This window comes from Nerophis ophidion, linkage group LG17 (genome assembly GCF_033978795.1).
Source record: "Nerophis ophidion isolate RoL-2023_Sa linkage group LG17, RoL_Noph_v1.0, whole genome shotgun sequence".
NCBI classification, from domain to species: Eukaryota; Metazoa; Chordata; class Actinopteri; order Syngnathiformes; family Syngnathidae; genus Nerophis; species Nerophis ophidion.
Window position 1 is genome coordinate 4,305,610 of NC_084627.1, and position 21,495 is coordinate 4,327,104.

Genomic DNA, 21,495 nt, shown 5'->3' on the forward strand with positions numbered 1-21,495 from the left:
CAGTGACCTTCGATCCCTCAGACGCTACTGTATCAAAAACCGACATCAATCTCTAAAGGATATCACCACATGGGCTCAGGAACACTTCAGAAAACCACTGTCACTAAATACAGTTTGTCGCTACATTTGTAAGTGCAAGGTTAAGCTCTACTATGCGAAGCGAAAGCCATTTATCAACAACATCCAAGAAACGCCGCCGGCTTCTCTGGGCCCGAGATCATCTAAGATGAACTGATGCAAAGTGGAAAAGTGTTTTGTGGTCTTACGAGTCCAAATTTCAAATAGTTTTTTGGAAATATTCGACATCGTGTCATCCGGACCAAAGGGGAAGCGAACCATCCAGACTGTTATTGACGCAAAGTTGAAAAGCCAGCATCTGGGATGGCATGGGGGTGCATTAGTGCCCAAGGCATGGGTAACTTACACATCTGTGAAGGCACCATTAATGCTGAAAGGTACATACAGGTTTTGGAACGACATATGCTGCCATCTAAGCGCCATCTTTTTCATGAACACCCCTGCTTATTTCAGCAAGACAATGCCAAGCCACATTCAGCACGTGTTACAACAGCGTGGCTTCGTAAAAAAAGAGTGTGGGTACTTTCCTGGCCCGCCTGCAGTCCAGACCTGACTCCCATCAAAAATGTGTGGCGCATTATGAAGCGTAAAATATGACAGCGGAGACCCCGGACTGTTGAACAACTGAAGCTCTACATAAAACAAGAATGGGAAAGAATTCCACTTTCAAAGCTTCAACAATTAGTTTCCTCAGTTCCCAAACGTTTATTGAGTGTTGTTAAACGAAAAGGTGATGTAACACAGTGGTGAACATGCCCTTTCCCAACTACTTTGGCATGTGTTGCAGCCATGAAATTCTAAGTTAATTATTATTTGCAAAACAAATAAAGTTTATGAGTTTGAACAGCAATTATCTTGTCTTTGTAGTGCATGCAATTGAATATGGGTTGAAAAGGATTTGCAAATCATTGTATTCCGTTTATATTTACATCTAACACAATTTCCCAACTCATAGGGGTTTGCAAGTGTTATTTTAAAATCAAGTGTTTTCCGTGATTATTTTAGAAAGTCTTTTATAAAGGTGATGCATTTTTCAAGCGTCCTTAGGAGTGTATTGTGTTACCGACTGATTGGCGACTACACGTCCATGAATGGCTCCAGTTACTATTCCGAGGACGTCAATGGCGGGGTGGGGGTGTGCGTTGGGCATCAATGAGCTTGTTGGAGCAAAAAAAAAAAGACCACCAAGGCTGGTCAGGATGCGCTTCAGCGATCAGAAGGAGAGAAAGTTTGCCTATTTAAGCGGGTACACCTGGGTCCCCCCCGCCCCCGTCACCTGTTTGGATCAGGACCAGGCTCTCCTATGATGATTGTGGCTGCTGCTGCTCTCCTGGTGACCCTCCATGCTTCCTGGGCTGAAGATCTGGGTGAGCCTCCTGCAACAAATCAGATTCACTCTGTCACCAAACCGTGGTCATTCTTTCTTCTTTCTCATTCCAGACTATTGCTACAATAAGCCACACTGTGGTAAGTCGCTTTATTTCTACCTCACAATATGTCTCCATTATAGCTATACTTCACTTGAAAACTTCTGTCATATAGAGGATCTTTGACAGGCATATCTTCAGGAAGTACTTCAAAACAATGCATCTTTTTTATATCAAATATATTTGCAGCAGCTTCTTAAACATCAGTGGTTTTATCTTTCTTTTTTTTTGCAGTGACTCTTTAAAAACAAAACAATCCTGTCATATAGAGGATCTTTGACAAGTGTTTTTGGAGTACATCCCTAAAAACAGCAGAACACTTCCATTATGTAGAAGATGTTTGACGAGGATTTTTGCAGTAGGTTATTTACCAGCAGAGCAGTCCTCTCAAATAAAGGATCTTTGATGAGTATTTATCCACATCCTTAGAAATTGCAACACAAAACCCAAACTAGGTCCTTAATTGAAAAAAGCAGAGAGCTCCATATAAATGATCTTTGAGAAGTGTTTTTGCGGTGCATCATTAAAAACAGCAGGACACTCCCATTAGTAGAAGATCTTTGACTAGTGGTTTTGCAATAGGCCTATAAGGCCAGTAGAGTGCTTCTGACATACAGTAAATATAAAGGATCTTTGACAGGCCTTTTTTGCACATACTTAAAAACAGCAGAACAATCCGGTCATCTAGAGGATCTTTGACAAGTGTTTTTGTGGTGTATCCTTAAAAACAGCAGAACATTTCCGTTATGTGGAAGATGTTTGACGAGGATTTCTGCAGTAGGTCATTTACCAGCAGAGCAGTCAAATAAATGATCTTTGATGAGTATTTATGCACATCCTTAGAAATTGCAACACAAAACCCAAACTAAGTCCTTAATTGAAATAGGCAGAGAGCTCCATATAAATGATCTTCTAGAAGTGTTTTTGCGGTGCATCCTTAAAAACCGCAGGGCACTCCCATTAGTAGAAGATCTTTGACTAGTGGTTTTGCAATAGGCCTATAAGGCCAGTAGAGTGCTTCTGACATACAGTAAATATAAAGGATCTTTGACAGGCCTTTTTTGCACATACTTAAAAACAGCAGAACAATCCTGTCATCTAGAGGATCTTTGACAAGTGTTTTTGTGGTGTATCCTTAAAAACAGCAGAACATTTCCGTTATGTGGAAGATGTTTGACGAGGATTTCTGCAGGAGGTTATTTACCAGCAAAGCAGTCCTGTCAAATAAAAGATCTTTGGAGTATTTTTAGGCACCTCATTGGAAACTGCAACAAAAAAAACAAAGTACAAACCACGTTTCCATATGAGTTGGGACATTTTTTGGGATGTAATTATAAACGGAATACAGTGATTTGCAAATCCTTTTCAAATCCTTTTCAACCATGAAAATGACGGCGCTTAGATGGCAGCATATGTCATTCCAAAACCTGTATGTACCTTTCAGCATTAATTGTGCCTTCACAGATGTGTAAGTTACCCATGCCTTGGGCACTAATGTATCCCCATACCATCACAGATACTGGCTTTTGAACTTTGCGTCGATAACAGTCTGGATGGTTCGCTTTCCCTTTGGTCCGGATGACACGATGTCGAATATTTCCAAAAACAATTTGAAATGTGGACTCTTCAGAACACAGAACACTTTTCCACTTTGCATCAGTCCATCTGAGATGATCTCGGGCCCGGAGAAGCCGGCAGCGTTTCTGGATGTTGTTGATAAATGGCTTTCGCTTTGCATAGTAGAGCTTAACCTTGCACTTACAGATGTAGCGACGACCTGTATTTAGTGACAGTGGTTTTCTGAAGTTTTCCTGAGCCCATGTGGTGATAACCTTTAGAAATTGATGTCGGTTTTTGATACAGTGCCGTCTGAGGGATCGAAGGTCACTGTCATTCAATGTTGGTTTCTGGCCATGCCGCTTACGTGGAGTGATTTCTCCAGATTCTCTGAACCTTTTGATGATATTATGGACCGTAGATGTTGAAATCCCAAAATTTCTTGCAATTGCACTTTGAGAAACGTTGTTCTTAAACTGTTTGACTATTTGCTCACACAGTTGTGGACAAAGGGGTGTACCTCGCCCCATCCTTTCTTGTGAAAGACTGAGCATTTTTTGGGAAGCTGTTTTTATACCCAATCATGGCACCCACCTGTTCCCAATTAGCCTGCACACCTGTGGGATGTTCCAAATAAGTGTTTGATGAGCATTGCCACCTTTCCCAACTTGTTTGTCACGTGTTGCTGGCATCGAAATCTAAAGTTAATGATTATTTGCAACAACAACATTTTTTTTATCAGTTTGAACATCAAGTATGTTGTCTTTGTAGCATATTCAACTGAATATGGGTTGAAAATGATTTGCAAATCATTGTATTCTGTTTATATTTACATCTAACACAATTTCCCAACTCATATGGAAGGGGTTTGAACCTTGAGCCATGCATATGCCGCACATCTTCAAAGTGTTGATTGTGTTTGGGTTTGAGTTCAGATCCTTACGCGTGGGGTGAAGCGTTCCCTTTATGTCACCCTCTACTTGAAGAACTTCACTCCCCCATCAATTTGGAGCAGGCGGTGACCACAAACCCCTCCCTGGGACCTCTACACCTGCTGGGCTTCGACGTGGCCCAAGCGGGCTCATGGACGCTGACCAACGACGGCCACTCGGGTGAGTCTTTTGGTCACGCGGGGCGTGTTTTGATGCATGAAAGCAACGTTTGCCGGCGCTGGCAGTGGTCTTGGAGGTGGGCGGCGGCATGACGGTGAGCGGAGGCGGCCTTCCTGACGTGTACCACACCCTGCAGCTGCACTTCCATTGGGGGGGGCCCGGCAGCAACGGCTCAGAGCACACCGTGGACGGGCGCAGATACCCGATGGAGGTAGACTCCGCCTGGCGCTGACGTCCGCACGCTGAGGCCGCATGTGAACGTGTTTGTGTTGTCTGGCGTGCAGATGCACGTGGTCAACGTGAAGGCCATCCATCCCAACTTGTCAGCCGCCTTGGAGGACCCCACCGGGCTCGCAGTGCTGGCCTTCTTTGTTGACGTCAGTCTACTTTATCCATCCAACTGTTTAATCCGCGTCTTACAGCCAAAACGTGATCAGTTGTCCTTCCTGTTGCAGGTGGTTTTTGGAGAGAATCCTCACTTTGGACTTATTTCACAAAAGTTGTCTTCAATTGCTTACAAAGGTTAGACAACATCTTTTTTTCAATGGCCTGCAACACACATATGGTTAAGGTTTTGCCACCCACTTTGTGGCATCTCTAATCCAGTGTTTTTCAACCATTGTGCCGCGGGAGATGATCTGTCAGTCATGTTGTAGTTTTTAGCTCGTCCATAGCGTGTCTACTGACAGATCCATCCATCCATCCATCCATTTTCTACCGCTTGTCCCTTCTTCTTCTTCTTCTTGACAATGACACCTGACTGCCCCCAACAGGCCATTAATGGAACTGCTGCAAATCACATGTGGCGTCCTTTCTAATCCCATCCATCCATTTTTTTTTACCGCTTATTCCCTTTTGGGGTCGCGGGGGGCGCTGGCGCCTATCTCAGCTTCAATCGGGCGGAAGGCGGGGTACACCCTGGACAAGTCGCCACCTCATCGCAGGGCCGACACAGATAGACAGACAACATTCACACTCACATTCACACACTAGGGCCAATTTAGTGTTGCCAATCAACCTATCCCCAGGTGCATGTCTTTGGAAGTGGGAGGAAGCCGGAGTACCCGGAGGGAACCCACGCATTCACGGGGAGAACATGCAAACTCCACACAGAAAGATCCCGAGCTTGGATTTGAACCCAGGACTACAGGAACTTCGTATTGTGAGGCAGACGCACTAACCCCTCTGCCACCATGAAGCCCGTCTACTGACAGATAAAAGTTAAAAGTTAAAACTAGGTATGTAACACTATAAAAATCTCACGGTATAATATTACCACAATTTTAACGCCGCAGTATGATATCATGTTAATGTAGTCCCAAGAGAAATACTTTGTAAAATTGCCATGTGTGTAAAATGAAGTGGCAGGAAATGTTTAGGATAAACATAATAACTGTAATTGAACACAAACTTATTAATAAATATTAAATCATTTAAGTAATACAAAACAAGTATTTTTCAGTGCAAAGTATAGTGAAGGGGCATCTACTTCTTCAAGCAAAAATATGAAAAAAAAGTTACACTTAAGTGTCCTTAAAGTGGGGCGGTATAACTTGGTTGGTGGAACGGCCGTGCCAGCAACTTGAAGGTTCCAGGTTCGATCCCCGCTTCCACCGTCCTAGTCACTGCCGTTGTGTCCTTGGGCAAGACACCTTACCCACCTGCTCCCAGTGCCACCCACACTGGTTTATATGTAACTTAGATATTGGGTTTCACTATGTAAAAGCGCTTTGAGTCACTAGAGAAAAGCGCTATATAAATATAATTCACTCACTAATTTCACCCATTTGGGACAAAAATATTTTTTGCAAAACAGTAATTAGAGTCTGAAAACTATGAATAATTGGCTGTCTAGAGCTCGGCAGAGTAACCGTGTAATACTCTTCTATATCAGTAGGTGGCAGCTAATTGCTTTGTAAATGTCGTATCTAATGCTTAAACCAAAAATAGTGCACCTAAAAAAGGCATAGAAGCTTAGGGTTGGGTGGGGAAAACGAAAATTAAACTAAACTGGCTACAAAATAAACAAAAACAGAATGCTGGACGACAGCAAAGACTTACGGCGTGAGGCTATACTTGCCAACCTTGAGACTTCAGTATTCGGGAGATTGGGGGGTGGGGTTTGGTGGTAGCAGGGGTGTAGTGAAGTGAAGTGAATTATATTTTATATAGCGCTTTTCCTCTAGTGACTCAAAGCGCTTTACATAGTGAAACCCAATATCTAAGTTACATTCAAACCAGTGTGGGTGGCACTGGGAGCAGGTGGGTGAAGTGTCTTGCCCAAGGACACAACGGCAGTGACTAGGATGGCGGAAGCGGGAATCGAACCAGCAACCCTCAAGTTGCTGGCACGACTACTCTACCAACCGAGCTAAACCGTGTATATTGTAGCGTCCCGGTATAGTTACTGTCGCAAGGGATTCTGGGTATTTGTTGTTTTGTGTTTATGTCGTGTTACAGTGCGGATGTTCTCCCGAAATGTGTTTGTCATTCTTGTTTGGTGTGGTTTCACAGCGTGGCGCATATTTGTAACAGTGGTAAAATTGTTTTTACGGCCACCCTCAGTGTGACCTGTATGGTTGTTGAGCAAGTATGCCTCGCATTCACTCATGTGAGTGTAAAAGCCGCACATATTTTGTGACTCGGCCGGCACGCTGTTTGTATGGAGTAGAAGCGGACGTAACGACACACCCCCAATATTGTTGTCCGGGTGGAAAATCGGGAGAAATTCGGGAGGGGCATTGAAATTCGGGAGTCTCCTGGGAAATTCGGGAGGATTGGCAAGTATGCGTGAGGAGCAGACGGCGTCCACAAAGTACATCCGTACATGACGTGACAATCGACAATTTCCACACAAAGAAGGATAGCGTCCGCACAACGGAAATAGTCTTGTTTGATCACATTACGCCTGTACTGGCTCACCTGCACTGGCTTCCTGTGCACTTAAGATGTGACTTTAAGGTTTTACTACTTAAGTATAAAATACTACACGGTCTAGCTCCATCCTATCTTGCCGATTGTATTGTACCATATGTCCCGGCAAGAAATCTGCGTTCAAAGGACTCCGGCTTGTTAGTGATTCCCAAAGCCCAAAAAAAAGTCTGCGGGCTATAGAGCGTTTTCCGTTCGGGCTCCAGTACTCTGGAATGCCCTCCCGGTAACAGTTCGAGATGCCACCTCAGTAGAAGCATTTAAGTCTCACCTTAAAACTCATTCGTATACTCTAGCCTTTAAATAGACTCCCTTTTTAGACCAGTTGATCTGCCGTTTCTTTTCTTTTTCTTCTATGTCCCACTCTCCCTTGTGGAGGGGGTCCGGTCCGATCCGGTGGCCATGTACTGCTTGCCTGTGTATCGGCTGGGGACATCTCTGCGCTGCTGATCCGCCTCCGCTTGGGATGGTTTCCTGCTGGCTCCGCTTTGGACTGGACTCTCGCGACTGTGTTGGATCCATTATGGATTGAAATTTCACAGTATCATGTTAGACCCGCTCGACATCCATTGCTTTCCTCCTCTCTAAGGTTCTCATAGTCATTATTGTCACCGACGTCCCACTGGGTCATTATTGTCACCGATGTCCCACTGGGTGTGAGTTTTCCTTGCCCTTATGTGGGCCTACCGAGGATGTCGTGGTGGTTTGTGCAGCCCTTTGAGACACTAGTGATTTAGGGCTATATAAGTAAACATTGATTGATGATTGATTGATTGATTGTTTGCTTAAACAAAGCGGGGAATAGCATTTAAAGGCAGACGTAAAACTGCTGCAGGAAAATACCAACAAAACAGGAAAAGCCACCAAAATAGGAGCGCAAGACACAGGAAAACACCAAAAAACTCCAAATAAGTCACGGCGTGATGTGACAGGTCCTGACACTTACTTTGAGACAAGAGCTATAGTGTGCTGGCCTTCTTTATTGATGTCAGTCTACTTTATCCATTCAACTGTTTTAGTCCGCGTCTTACAGCCAAAACGTGATCAGTTGTCCTTCCTGTTGCAGGTGGTTTTTGGAGAGAATACTCACTTTGGACTTATTTCACAAAAGTTGTCTTCAATTGCTTACAAAGGTTAGACAACATCTTTTTTTCAATGGCCTGCAACACACTTATGGTTAAAGTTTTAAAACTCACTTTGTGGCATTTCTAATCCAGTGTTTTTTAACCATTGTGCCGCGGGAGATGATCTAATTTCACCCATTTGGGATAAAAATATTTTTTGCACACCAGTAATTATAGTCTGAAAATTATGTGTTGTTGTTGGCTGTCTAGAGCTCGGCAGAGTAACCGTGTAATACTCATCTATATCAGTAGGTGGCAGCTAATTGCTTTGTAAACGTATCTAATGCTTAAACCAAAAATAAACAAAAGGCGAGTGCACCTAAAAAAGGCATAGAAGCTTAGGGATGCATGTGGAAAACGATAATTAAACTAAACTGGCCACAAAGTAAACAAAAACAGAATGCTGGACGACAGCAAAGACTTACGGCGTGAGGATATACTTGCCAACCTTGAGACTTCCGTATTCGGGAGATTGGGGGGAAGGGGGTTGAGGAGGGGGGCGGGGTTTGGTGGTAGCGGGGGTGTATATTGTAGCTGCAAGGGATTCTGGGTATTTGTTCTGTTGTGTTTATGTTGTGTTAGGGTGCGGATGTTCTCCCGAAATGTGTTTGTCATTCTTGTTTGGTGTGGTTTCTGTCATGATCTGTGGTCTGGATTATGTTTTTTATGTTCAATCTAAGACTCCTTCGGTTCCTGTTTTTTGTACAGTCTTGTTTGTTTTGGTTACCATGGTTACTTATTATTTCCACCTGCTTCTAATTAGTGTTCACCCCACTCATTTGCTGCCTGAGCACTCATCAGAGGCATTATTTAAACCTGCCTTGCCCTCCAGTGAGTGCTGAAGTATTGTTTGCTGTGGACTGCCTTTTTTTTGGAAGCTAAGAGCTATTCCCTGGATCCCGACTCCTGTCCCTGTTTGCTGTTTCCTGGTTTCTGGTTTGTGTTTTCCTTGCCTTATTTTTTTGAACATTAAAACCATGTTTTCATTTTCCAAGCCTGTCATCTCTGCATCTTGGGGTTCGTCACCACCACTTCGTGACAGATTCACGGTGTGGCGCATATTTGTAACAGTGGTAAAGTTGTTTATACAGCCACCTTCAGTGTGACCTGCATGGCAGTATGGCCTTGCATTCACTCATGTGAGTGTAAAAGCCGCACATATTTTGTGACTCGGCCGGCACGCTGTTTGTATGGAGTAGAAGCGGACGTAACGACAGGTTGTAGTGGACCCTTAAAGCAGTGCCTTAAAGGCACACTCCCAATATTGTTGTTCGGGTGGAAAATCGGGAGAATGGTTGCTCCGGGAGGTTTTCTGGAGGGGCACTGAAATTCGGGAGTCTCCTGGGAAATTAGGTAGGATTGGCAAGTATGCGTGAAGAGCAGACGGCGTCATTGTATTCCGTTTATATTTACATCTAACACAATTCCCCAACTCATATGGAAACGGGGTTTGTATTTACATCATGTCATCGCTCACAAGGATTGTCAAGCAGCGTCTCTCAGCAGTCCTAAACAACACAGCTCCTTGTTTACACAAGTTATTATCTTTTTTTTGTGGTCATTTTCCCCAAGGGCAAACCACCAAAGTGACACCTTTTCCCCTGATGAGCCTGCTGCCGGAGAACAACATGAGCCAGTATTACAGGTATTATGGTAGCCTCACAACCCCTCCTTGCTCTCAGTCGGTGGTCTGGACCCTTTACGAGGTCCCCGTCTACATCTCATGGACTCAAGTAGGTCTATTTACCAAGAGCCGTCATTACTGCTGGTCTAGGAGAGTAAATGTTTTATTTGTTCTTTTAGCTGGGCGACTTTACCTCCCGGGTGTTCTCCACGGAGAAGGACGCGGAGCAGGAGACACTTTTGAGGAACAACTTCAGACACGTCCATCCCACATTCAGCCGGGAAGTCTGGGCATCCAGAGAAGCCAAAACGCTCACGGGGTCGGCAGGGCGAACCCTCGGGTCGGCCGTCGTCCTCCTCCTAACAGCCTTGAATGGGAAATATCTTCTTTAGCCAGCAGCAATGACAGACAATTCAATCCATGAACATCCAATCCTAATGTATGACCTTAATATGTTTGCTTTTTCAATTTTGGTACATTTTATTTCTTCATATGGGTCAACAAGTCCACAATAATTAAAATAAGTAGTGGAAATTATATGTCTTGAATAGGAAATAGCTTCTTTAGCTAGCAGCAATGACACACAATAAAATCCATGAACATCTAATCTTAATGTATGACCTTAATATGTTTGCTTTTTCAGTTTTGGGACATTTTAAAGTTTTTCATATGGGTCAACAAGTCCATATCGTTTTAGTTAGTATTGGTCTTGAATAGGAAATACCTTCTTTAGCTAGCAGCAATGACGGGCAATAAAATCCATGAACATCCAATCCTAATGTATGACCATTAATATTTTTGCTTTTTCAGTTTTGGGACATTTTAAAGTTTTTCATATGGGTCAACAAGTCCATATCGTTTTAGCTATTATTGGTCTTGAATAGGAAATACCTTCTTTAGACAGACAAGTAAATTCATGAACCTCCAATCCTAATGTATGATCTTAATATGTTTGCTTTTTCAGTTATGGGACATATTTTATTTCTTCTATGTATTGAAAAGTTCACAATTATTAAAAAAAAAACAAACAGTGAAACGGTTGTCATTTTAGCTATTGTTGGTCTTGAATAGGAAATATCCTTAGCCAGCAGCAATGACAGACAATAAAATCCATGAACATCTAATCTTAATGTATGACCTTAATATGTTTGCTTTTTCAGTTTTGGGACATTTTAAAGTTTTTCATATGGGTCAACAAGTCCATATCGTTTTAGCTATTATTGGTCTTGAATAGGAAATACCTTCTTTAGACAGACAAGTAAATTCATGAACCTCCAATCCTAATGTATGACCTTAATATGTTTGCTTTTTCAATTTTGGGACGTGTTTTATTTCTTCTATGTATTGAAAAGTTCACAATTATTAAAAAAAAAAAAAACAGTGAAACGGTTGTCATTTTAGCTATTGTTGGTCTTGAATAGGAAATATCCTTAGCTAGCAGCAATGACAGACAATAAAATCCATGAACATCTAATCTTAATGTATGACCTTAATATGTTTGCTTTTTCAGTTTTGGGACATTTTAAAGTTTTTCATGTGGGTCAACAAGTCCATATCGTTTTAGCTATTATTGGTCTTGAATAGGAAATACCTTCTTTAGACAGACAAGTAAATTCATGAACCTCCAATCCTAATGTATGACCTTAATATGTTTGCTTTTTCAGTTATGAGACATATTTTATTTCTTCTATGCATTGAAAAGTTCACAATTATTGAAAAAAAAAAAAAAACAGTGAAAAGGTTGTCGTTTTAGCTATTATTGGTCTTGAATAGGAAATATCTTCTTTAGCCAGCAGCAATGACGGGCAATAAAATCCATGAACATCCAATCCTAATGTATGACCTTTATGTGTTTGCTTTTTCAGTTTTAGGACATTTTAAAGTTATTCTTATGGGTCAACAAGTCCATACTGTTAAAAAAAAGCAGTGAAACAGATGTTGTTTTAGCTATAATTGGTCTTGAATTAGAGCGACTTGTCCAGGGTGTACGCCGCCTTCCGCCAAAATGCAGCTGAGATAGGCTCCAGCACCCCCCGTGACCCCACAAGGGACAAGCGGTAGGAAATGGATGTATGGTCTTGAATAGGAAATAGCTTCTTTAGCCAGCAGCAATGACGGACGATAAAATCCATGAACCTCCAATCCTAATGTATGACCTTAATATGTTTGCTTTTTCAGTTTTGGACATTTTATTTCTTCATATGGGTCAACAAGTCCACAATAATTAAAATAAGCAGTGAAACGGATGTTGTTTTAGGTATTATTGGTCTTGAATATATATGTTTGCTTTTTCAGTTTTGGGATATTTTATGTCGTATTTAAAAGTTCAAAATTATTTAAAAAAAACAAAACTGTGAAACTGTTGTCGTTTTAGCTATTATTGGTCTTTAATAGGAAATACATTCTTTAGTTAGCAGGAATGACGGACAATAAAATCCATGAAACTCCAATCCATTTTTTGACCGTAATATGTTGGCTTTTTTAAATTTTGGGACATTTAATTTCTTCATATGGGTCAACAAGTCCACAATAATTAAAATAAGCAGTGAAACGGATGTTGTTTTAGGTATTGTTGGTCTTGAATAGGAAATATCCTTAGCCAGCAGCAAAGACAGACAATAAAATCCATGAACATCCAATCCTAAGGATGGCCTTAATATGTTTGCTTTTTCGGTTTAGGACATTTTATTGCTTCATATGGGTAAAAAAGTTTACAATAATAAATAAAAAAAGTAGTGAAACGGATGTAGTTTTAGCTATTATTGGTCTTGAATAGGAAATATCTTCTTTAGCTAGCAGCAATGACAAACAATAAAATTCATGAACCTCCAATCCTAATGTATGACCTTAATATGTTTGCTTTTTTCAATTTCGGGACATGTTTTATTTCTTCTATGTGTTGAAAAGTTCACAATTATTTTAAAAAAAAAAAACAGTAAAACGCTTGTCGTTTTAACTATTATTGGTCTTGAATAGGAAATACTTTCTTTAGCTAGCAGCAATGACGGACAATAAAATCCATGAACATCCAATCCTAATGTATGACCTTAAAATGTTTGCTTTTTCAGTTTGGGACCTTTTATTTCTTGAAATGGGTCAACAAGTCCACAATAGTAAAAAAAAAAAAAAGTAGTTAAACGGATGTTGTTTTAGCTATTATTGTTCTTGAATAGGAAATAGCTTCTTTAGCCAGCAGCAATGAAAAACAATTACATTCATGAACTTTCAGTCCTAATGTATGACCTTCATATGTTTGCTTTTTCAGTTTTGGGACATTTTAAAGTTTTTCATAGGGGTCAAAAAGTCCATATCGTTTTAGCTATTATTGGTCTTGATTAGGAAATACCTTCTTTAGCCAAACAATTAAATCCATGAACCACCAATCCTAATGTATGACCTTAATATGTTTGCTTTTTCAATTTTGGGACGTGTTTTATTTCTTCTATGTGTTGAAAAGTTCACAATTATTTAAAAAAAAAACTGTAAAACGCTTGTCGTTTTAACTATTATTGGTCTTGAATAGGAAATACTTTCTTTAGCCAGCAGCAATGACGGACAATAAAATCCATGAACATCCAATCCTAATGTATGACCTTAATATGTTTGCTTTTTCAGTTGCGACATTTTATTTCTTGAAAAGGGTCAACAAGTCCACAATAGTAAAAAAAAAAAGTAGTTAAATGGATGTTGTTTTAGCTATTATTGTTCTTGAATAGGAAATAGCTTCTTTAGCCAGCAGCAATGAAAAACAATTACATTCATGAACCTTCAGTCCTAATGTATGACCTTAATATGTTTGCTTTTTCAGTTTTGGGACATTTTAAAAGTTTTTCATATGGGTCAACAAGTCTATTATCGTTTTAGCTATTATTGGTCTTGAATAGGAAATACCTTCTTTAGACAAACTATTACATCCATGAACCACCAATCCTAATGTATGACCTTAATATGTTGACTTTTTTTCAATTTTGGGATATTTTATTTCTTCATATGGGTCAACACGTCCAAAATAATTTTAAAAAAAGCAGTGAAATGGATGTTGTTTTAGCTATTATTGGTCTTGAATAGCAAATACATTATTTAGCCAGCAGCAATGACAAACAATAAAATCCATGATTCTCCAAGCCTAATGTATGACCTTAATATGTTTGATTTTTCAGTTTTTGTCCATAATGATTAAAAAAAGCAGTGAAATGGATTGACAGGGTTGACAAGCGGTAGGAAATGGATGGAAGGTCTTGAATAAGAAATACCTTCTTCAGCTAGCCTCAATGACGGACAATGAAATTCATGAACCTCCGATCCTAATGTATGACCTTAAAGGCCTACTGAAATGAGATTTTCTTATTTAAACGGGGAAAGCAGGTCCATTCTATGTGTCATACTTGATCATTTTGCGATATTGCCATACTTTTGTTGAAAGGATTTAGTAGAGAACATCCACGATAAAGTTCGCAACTTTTGGTCGCTAATAAAAAAGCCTTGCCTGTACCGGAAGTAGCAGACGATGTGCGCGTGACGTCACGGGTTGTGGAGCTCCTCACATCTGAACATTGTTTATAATCATGGCCACCAGCAGCGAGAACGATTCGGACCAAGTAAGTGACGATTTCCCCATTAATTTGAGCGAGAATGAAAGATTCGTGGATGAGGAAAGTGAGAGTGAAGGACTAGAAAAAAAAAAGACTATACAGTGGGAGCCATTCAGATGTTTTTAGACACATTTACTAGGATAATTTTGGAAAATCCCTTATCTACTTATTGTGTTACTCGTGTTTTAGTGAGATTATATGGTCGTACCTGTACAACCTGTAAGTCGGCCCTGCACCGTTCTTCAGCACCAGTCGACGGGTGGTGGTGATACCCATCTCTGCCCTTCGCAAGGGACCTTCTTCGAAACACGATCTTTCAAAATGATCGCTGCATAATACACTGTACTTGGTGTGTGTGGTCCAATCCAACCGTGTTCGCTTGACCGCTCTGTTCCATAGTAAAGCTTCACCGTCATCTTTCGGGAATGTAAACAATGAAACACCGCTTCCCACCTACAGCTTTCTTCTTTGACGTCTCCATTATTCATTGAACAAATGGCAAAAGATTCAGCAACACAGTGGTCCAGAATACTGTGGAATTAAGCGATGAAAACAGACGACTTATAGCTGGGAACGGTGCTGTAACAAAATGTCCTCTACAATGCGTGATGTCACACGCACACGTCATAAGAACCGTGACGTTTTAGCATGATATTTCCGCGCGTAATTTAAAATTGCAATTAAGTAAATTAAAAAGGCCGTATTGGCATGTGTTGCAATGTTAATATTTCATCATTGTAGCTGAGATAGGCGCCAGCGCCCCCTGCGACCCCGAAAGGGAATAAGCGGTAGAAAATGGATGGATGGATGGATGGATGGATATATAAACTATCAGACTGCGTTGTCGGTAGTAGTGGCTTTCAGTAGGCCTTTAAAATGTTTGCTTTATCAGTTTTGAGACATTTTATTTCTTCATGAGTCAACAAATCCACAATGATAATAAAAAGCAGTGAAACATTTGTTGTTTTAGCACAAAGAGAGCATTATTATAAAATGGTGTCCTTGTATGTCTTACAGATAATTTAGTTACAGTGGTCCAAATTGTTCACACGACCACCGTATTTTCATTAGACGATAGACATTAGACAAGCTAATTAGACATTTTTATATTTAATTAGATTTTTACTTCTATAAAGGACAGCGAAATACATAAATATATTGTCTTTACCGTCAAACTTTGAGGTCAAGGTTACGAGCTAATTGCTACGTACTAGCATTAGCCACAATCGCTTATTTCCAGCACTTTCGCCACGTTACGCGCTCGTGTTAGTTTTTTTTTCCTTCTATTTTGCAGTTGAGTTTTTACGTTCCTATTTTTCGTCGCCATTTATTGTCATTTTAAGATCGAATAACAGAAATTGCAGTCCAACGATAGAACCATTTTTTTTAATGACACCCGAAACTATATCCTCAATCATTTCTGTTCCGCACTTTCCCAACATGATAACGCGTTAAGCAGGCCGGCGTTAATAGCTAAATGGCGCCAGCTATTACTAAGTGTGTATGTGAGTGGAACAGAGTAATGTGTGTGAGCAGCTGTTTCATGTCTTATCTTTGCGTTTACACACCATTCTCCTCCTGGCACGGCCGTGACAACATGAACACAAACAGAGCTTTCTTTTCCTGGCTCGTGCAAAGGTGACGTCACCATAAACAATAGCCGTCTTCATTGATTAAAGATTTTAAAAAAATACAAAACGCATTTCAGATGTATGTCTTTCAAAAGTGGAAACATGCGAATCAACGTACAATTTTACATTGTTTTGATTAGATTTAATATATGAATAAAAGGAGCACTGGCCGTCGTCATATATGTCAGTGCCTCACCGTAGCCAGCAGATGGTGCTGTTTCTTTCCTTGTCTTCCTAGCCCAGGTGTGTCCAAAGTGCGGCCCGGGGGCCATTTCCGGCCCGCAGGTCATTTTAAACGGCCCCACGGTACATTTTAAAAATACAATTGAAAAAAAATAAAAACGTAAAAAGTGATATAAAAGAGCAAGGTAACAAGAAAATGCAATGCTTTAAAGGCCTACTGAAATGAGATTTTCTTATTTAAACAGGGATAGCAGGTCCATTTTATGTGTCATACTTGATCATTTCGCGATATTGCCGTATTTTTGCTGAAATGATTTAGTAGAGAACATCGACGATAAAGTTCACAACTTTTGGTCACTTTTAAAATAGCTTTGCCTGTACCGGAAGTAGTAGACGATGTGCGCGTGACGTCACGGATTGTAGGGCTCCTCACATCCTCACATTGTTTACAATCATGGCCACCAGCAGCTAGAGGAATTCAGACCGAGAAAGCGACGATTTCCCCATTAATTTGAGCGAGGATGAAGGATTCGTGGATGAGGATAATGAGAGTGAAGGACGAGAAAAAAGAAAAAAAAAGTTTTTTTTTAAAAAAGGCGAGGGCATTGAGAGCGATTTAGTTGTTATTAGACACATTTACTAGGATAATTCTGGAAAATCCCTTATCCGCCTATTGTGTTACTAGTGTTTTACTGAGATTATATAGTACCTGAAAGTCGGAGGGGTGTGGCCACGGGTGAAGTGACCGCCAGTGTCTCTGAGGGAAAGAAGCCACGCAGCTGCAGCAGGACGTAAGCTCCACTCATGTCTACGGTAAGAGCCGACTTATTACCACAATTTTCTCACGGAAACCTGCCGGTTGACATGTGGTCGGGAACCATGTTCGCTTGACCGCTCTGTTCCATATTAAAGCTTCACCTTCGGGAATGTAAACAAGGAAACACCGGCTGTGTTTGTGTGGCTGAAGGCAGATGCAATACACCGCTTTCCACCTACATCTTTCTTCTTTGACGTCTCCATTATTAATTGAACAAATTGCAAAAGATTCAGCAACACAGATGTCCAGAATACTGTGTAATTATGCGATTCAATGTCATTTTGAATTATTGACCTATTCAAGGCTTCAATTACATCACAGTAAATATTCCACTTTGAGATATTTTTGGGGGAAAATGTTGCATATTTTGTGTTTTGCCATTGAAAAAACTGAGCGTTTTTTCTTTTAAAGAAGAACCTAAAACATACAAACAAAAAACGTAAACAACAATAAAACTTAAAATTGACAGATATATCTGAAGTTGATCTCGAGATTATTGTGCTAAAAGTAAAGAGTAAAAAAAATATATAATTAATTTTTTAACACTTTAATGAGTAAGACACTTTTGGATCCCCAATTATTTTGTTTTTAAGTGTCATTGCTCAAAAAATAATAATAAATCAAAAGCCAAAAATTAGGCTTCAATTATTATATAATCTCAAATATTCCACCTAAAAACTTATTGGGTGAAAATATTGCATATTTTGTGTTTTTTACATTTTTTTTCCTAATGTTGATCTAGAGATTTAAAACTTGCATAATAATAAAAATAATAATACTGAATAATGACACATTTTTCAAAAATGTTTTGACCAAAACCCTTTGAGTGGAGACCTAAATGTATATTTTTTATACATATATTGTATTGGTTTTTAAAATAAAAATTATGAAAATGGCCCCCCCGCTTGCTTTGATTTTTCAGTGTGCGGCCCTCAGTGGAAAAAGTTTGGACACCCCTGTCCTAGCCGTTTTTAAAAAAGATATCCTGCCTAGCAACAAGTAGTCACTCATGTCTCGCTATTTATAACATGGCAAATATCAATTGGATTTGGTTTAAATAAAAAAAAACATTCAAATTATTTATGATAACATTTATATCAAATACAAAAAGATATACAAATAAAAAAATATATCAATAATGAGACTTTATAGCGACCTGATAAAATACCATAGGAATTTTAATAATACTTAAAAGGTGCCTTTTTTTCTTTCTTTTTTTTTTTTGCAGCATGTTTTGTGCAGCAATTCCTTAAATGCCATTTACTTGAAAATATATTGAGTAAAATGTAAAAAAAAATTGTCTAACTCTGTGTTTTTAAACCTTTTTTGAACCAAGGAACATTTTTTAAGGAGGCACACCACCAGCAGAAATCGTTAAAAAACGAAACTCTGTTGACAGTAAAAAGTTCCATCCATTTCCTACCGCTTGTCCCGTTTGGGGTCGCGGGTGCCTAACTCGGCTGCGTTCGGGCGGAAGGCGGAGTACACCCTGGACAAGTTGCAAGTTGTTTTAGCAATTGTTTGATATGAATTCAAACCATAAGCAAGCATGCATCAATATAGCTCTTGTCTCAAAGTAGGTGTACTGTCACCACCTGTCACATCACATCACATCACGCCTTCAAATTATTTTGACTTTGTTTTCCTGTGTGTAGTGTTTTAGTTCTTGTCTTGCGCTCCTATTTTGATGGCTTTTCCTCTTTTTTTTTTGGTATTTTCCTGTAGCACTTTCATGTCTTCCTTTGAGCGATATTTCTTTGTTTCAGCAATCAAGAATATTTCAGTTGTTTATATCCTTCTTTGTGGGGACATTACTGATTGTCATGTCATGTTCTGATGTACATTGTGGACACCGTCTCTGCTCCACAGTAAGTCTTTGCTGTCGTCCAGCATTCTGTTTCTGTTGACTTTATAGCCAGTTCAGTTTTAGTTCCGTTCTGCATCGCCTTCCCTTAGCTTCAATGCCTTTTCTTAGGAGCACTCACCTTTTGTTTATTTTTGGGTTAAGCATTAGCTTTTTACCTGAACCCTGCCTCCCGCTGTTTCTGACATCTACAAAGCAATTAGCTACCAGCTGCCACCTACTGGTATGGAAGAGTATTACACGGTTACTCTGCCGAGCTCTAGACAGCACCGACACTGAACAGCACAGAATTTTCAGATAATCTCCCACGGCATACCGGACTGTATCTGCAATAAAAATGTGGTCAGAGCAACGGCTGTTTGCTTAAAAAAAAAAATAGTATTAAACAATTGTGGGAGTGAAGAAAATAAAACATTTAATCTCTGAGTAATGTTGCGTTTTGGACCTGTTCTTCCTTCGGTCAACGCCCCCAGATTGTTTGATGACACATAAGCTGGTTTTAAATCAATCAGAGACGGAGGTTGCTCTTTTTTCTATTTTATTACCAAAGCGCCTTGGGAGATCAATCTAGATACAACATTTCAAAGCTCGGTCCAAATTGATCTAATCCTAAAATGGCAGTTTCTCCCTCCTCACTCACTCTCACCCGCCCCTCTTCTTCTCCTCCCTACTTCGGACATTTGAGATAGGGATTGTTATGTCTTCATTCCAACATTCCAAATTCAAGGTCTATGTAAAAGGCTCACACTTTAGCTGTTCTAAAATCTGACCAGGAAATAAAAAGACAACCAAATCCAACAGTAACCATTTTGCTCAATTGAGAATAAAGGTCATGGATTGGTTGATTGAGAATAAATCAATCAATCATCATCATCATCATCATCATCATCTTCCGCTTATCCGAGGTCGGGTCACGGGGGCAGCAGCCTAAGCAGGGAAACCCAGACTTCCCTCTCCCCAGCCACTTCGTCTAGCTCTTCCCGGGGGATCCCGAGGCGTTCCCAGGCCAGCCGGGAGACATAGTCTTCCCAACGTGTCCTGGGTCTTCCCCGTGGCCTCCTACCAGCTGGACGTGCCCTAAACACCTCCCTAGGGAGGCGTTCGGGTGGCATCCTGACCAGATGCCCGAACCACCTCATCTGACTCCTCTCAATGTGAAGGAGCAGCGGCTTTACTTTGAGTTCCTCCCGGATGACAGAGCTTCTCACCCTATCTCTAAGGGAGAGACCCAAACTCATTTCGGCCGCTTGTACCCGTGATCTTATCCTTTCGGTCATGACCCAAAGCTCATGACCATAGGTGAGGATGGGAACGTAGATCGACCGGTAAATTGAGAGCTTTGCCTTCCGGCTCAGCTCCTTCTTCACCACAACGGATCGGTACAACGTCCGCATTACTGAAGACGCCGCACCGATCCGCCTGTCGATCTCACGATCCACTCTTCCCTCACTCGTGAACAAGACTCCTAGGTACTTGAACTCCTCCACTTGGGGCAGGGTCTCCTCCACCAACCCGGAGATGGCACTCCACCCTTTTCTGGGCGAGAACCATGGACTCGGACTTGGAGGTGCTGATTCTCATTCCGGTCGCTTCACACTCGGCTGCGAACCGATCCAGCGAGAGCTGAAGATCCCAGTCAGATGAAGCCATCAGGACCACATCATCTGCAAAAAGCAGAGACCTAATCCTGCGGTCACCAAACCGGAACCCCTCAACGCCTTGACTGCGCCTAGAAATTCTGTCCATAAAAGTTATGAACAGAATCGGTGACAAAGGACAGCCTTGGCGGAGTCCAACCCTCATTGGAAATGTGTCCGACTTACTTCCAGCAATGTGGACCAAGCTCTGGCACTGATCGTACAGGGAGCGGACCGCCACAATAAGACAGTCCGATACCCCATACTCTCTGAGCACTCCCCACAGGACTTCCCGAGGGACACGGTCGAATGCCTTCTCCAAGTCCACAAAGCACATGTAGACTGGTTGGGCAAACTCCCATGCACCCTCAAAAACCCTGCCCAGAGTATAGAGCTGGTCCACAGTTCCACGACCAGGACGAAAACCACACTGTTCCTCCTGAATCCGAGGTTCGACTATCCGACGTAGCCTCCTCTACAGTACACCTGAATAAACCTTACCGGGAAGGCTGAGGAGTGTGATCCCACGATAGTTGGAACACACCCTCCGGTCCCCCTTCTTAAAGAGAGGAACCACCACCCCGGTCTGCCAATCCAGAGGTACCGCCCCCGATGTCCACGCGATGCTGCAAAGTCTTGTCAACCAAGACAGCCCCACAGCATCCAGAGCCTTAAGGAACTCCGGGCGGATCTCGTCCAACCCCGGGGCCTTGCCACCGAGGAGCTTTTTAACTACCTCAGCCCCAGAAATAGGAGAGTCCACCACAGATTCCCCAGGCACTGCTTCCTCATAGGAAGACGTGTTGGTGGGATTGATCAATCAATCAATGTTTATATAGCCCTAAATCACTAGTGTCTCAAAGGGCTGCACAAACCACTACAACATCCTCGGTAGGCCCACATAAGGGCAAGGAAAAC

The 21,495-nt window shown here is 41.2% G+C and overlaps 1 protein-coding gene and 1 long non-coding RNA gene across 4 annotated transcripts in view; one reads left to right on the forward strand and one right to left on the reverse strand.

Annotated features, from left to right (window-relative positions):
- The window catches only part of LOC133535823 (uncharacterized), a 46,858-nt gene extending 30,782 nt beyond the window's left edge, over nucleotides 1-16,076 (reverse strand). Inside the window, exons 1-4 of one of the 2 annotated variants that reach the window (XR_009802332.1) lie at nucleotides 16,014-16,076; nucleotides 10,047-10,220; nucleotides 1,355-1,454; nucleotides 174-1,235 (exon numbers count right to left, since the gene is read on the reverse strand). This is a non-coding gene — a long non-coding RNA (uncharacterized LOC133535823). Of the gene's footprint in view, nucleotides 1-173; nucleotides 1,236-1,354; nucleotides 1,455-10,046; nucleotides 10,221-16,013 lie in introns of those variants that run through there. The other variant, XR_009802333.1, reaches the window with a different exon arrangement.
- On the forward strand, nucleotides 1,039-11,748 carry car15 (carbonic anhydrase 15). Of its 2 annotated transcripts, none has more exons than XM_061875782.1 (8): nucleotides 1,039-1,445; nucleotides 1,519-1,545; nucleotides 3,998-4,174; nucleotides 4,240-4,385; nucleotides 4,459-4,551; nucleotides 8,172-8,238; nucleotides 9,802-9,962; nucleotides 10,033-11,748. In XM_061875782.1, exons 1-8 carry the CDS (start codon nucleotides 1,382-1,384, stop codon nucleotides 10,243-10,245), a joined length of 948 nt encoding a protein of 315 aa, XP_061731766.1. In that variant the 5' UTR covers nucleotides 1,039-1,381; the 3' UTR covers nucleotides 10,246-11,748. The 2 variants fall into 2 exon arrangements, with proteins under 2 accessions (XP_061731766.1, XP_061731767.1); XM_061875783.1 differs by having other exon boundaries at nucleotides 4,049-4,174.
- Nucleotides 16,077-21,495: the final 5,419 nt, after the last annotated feature.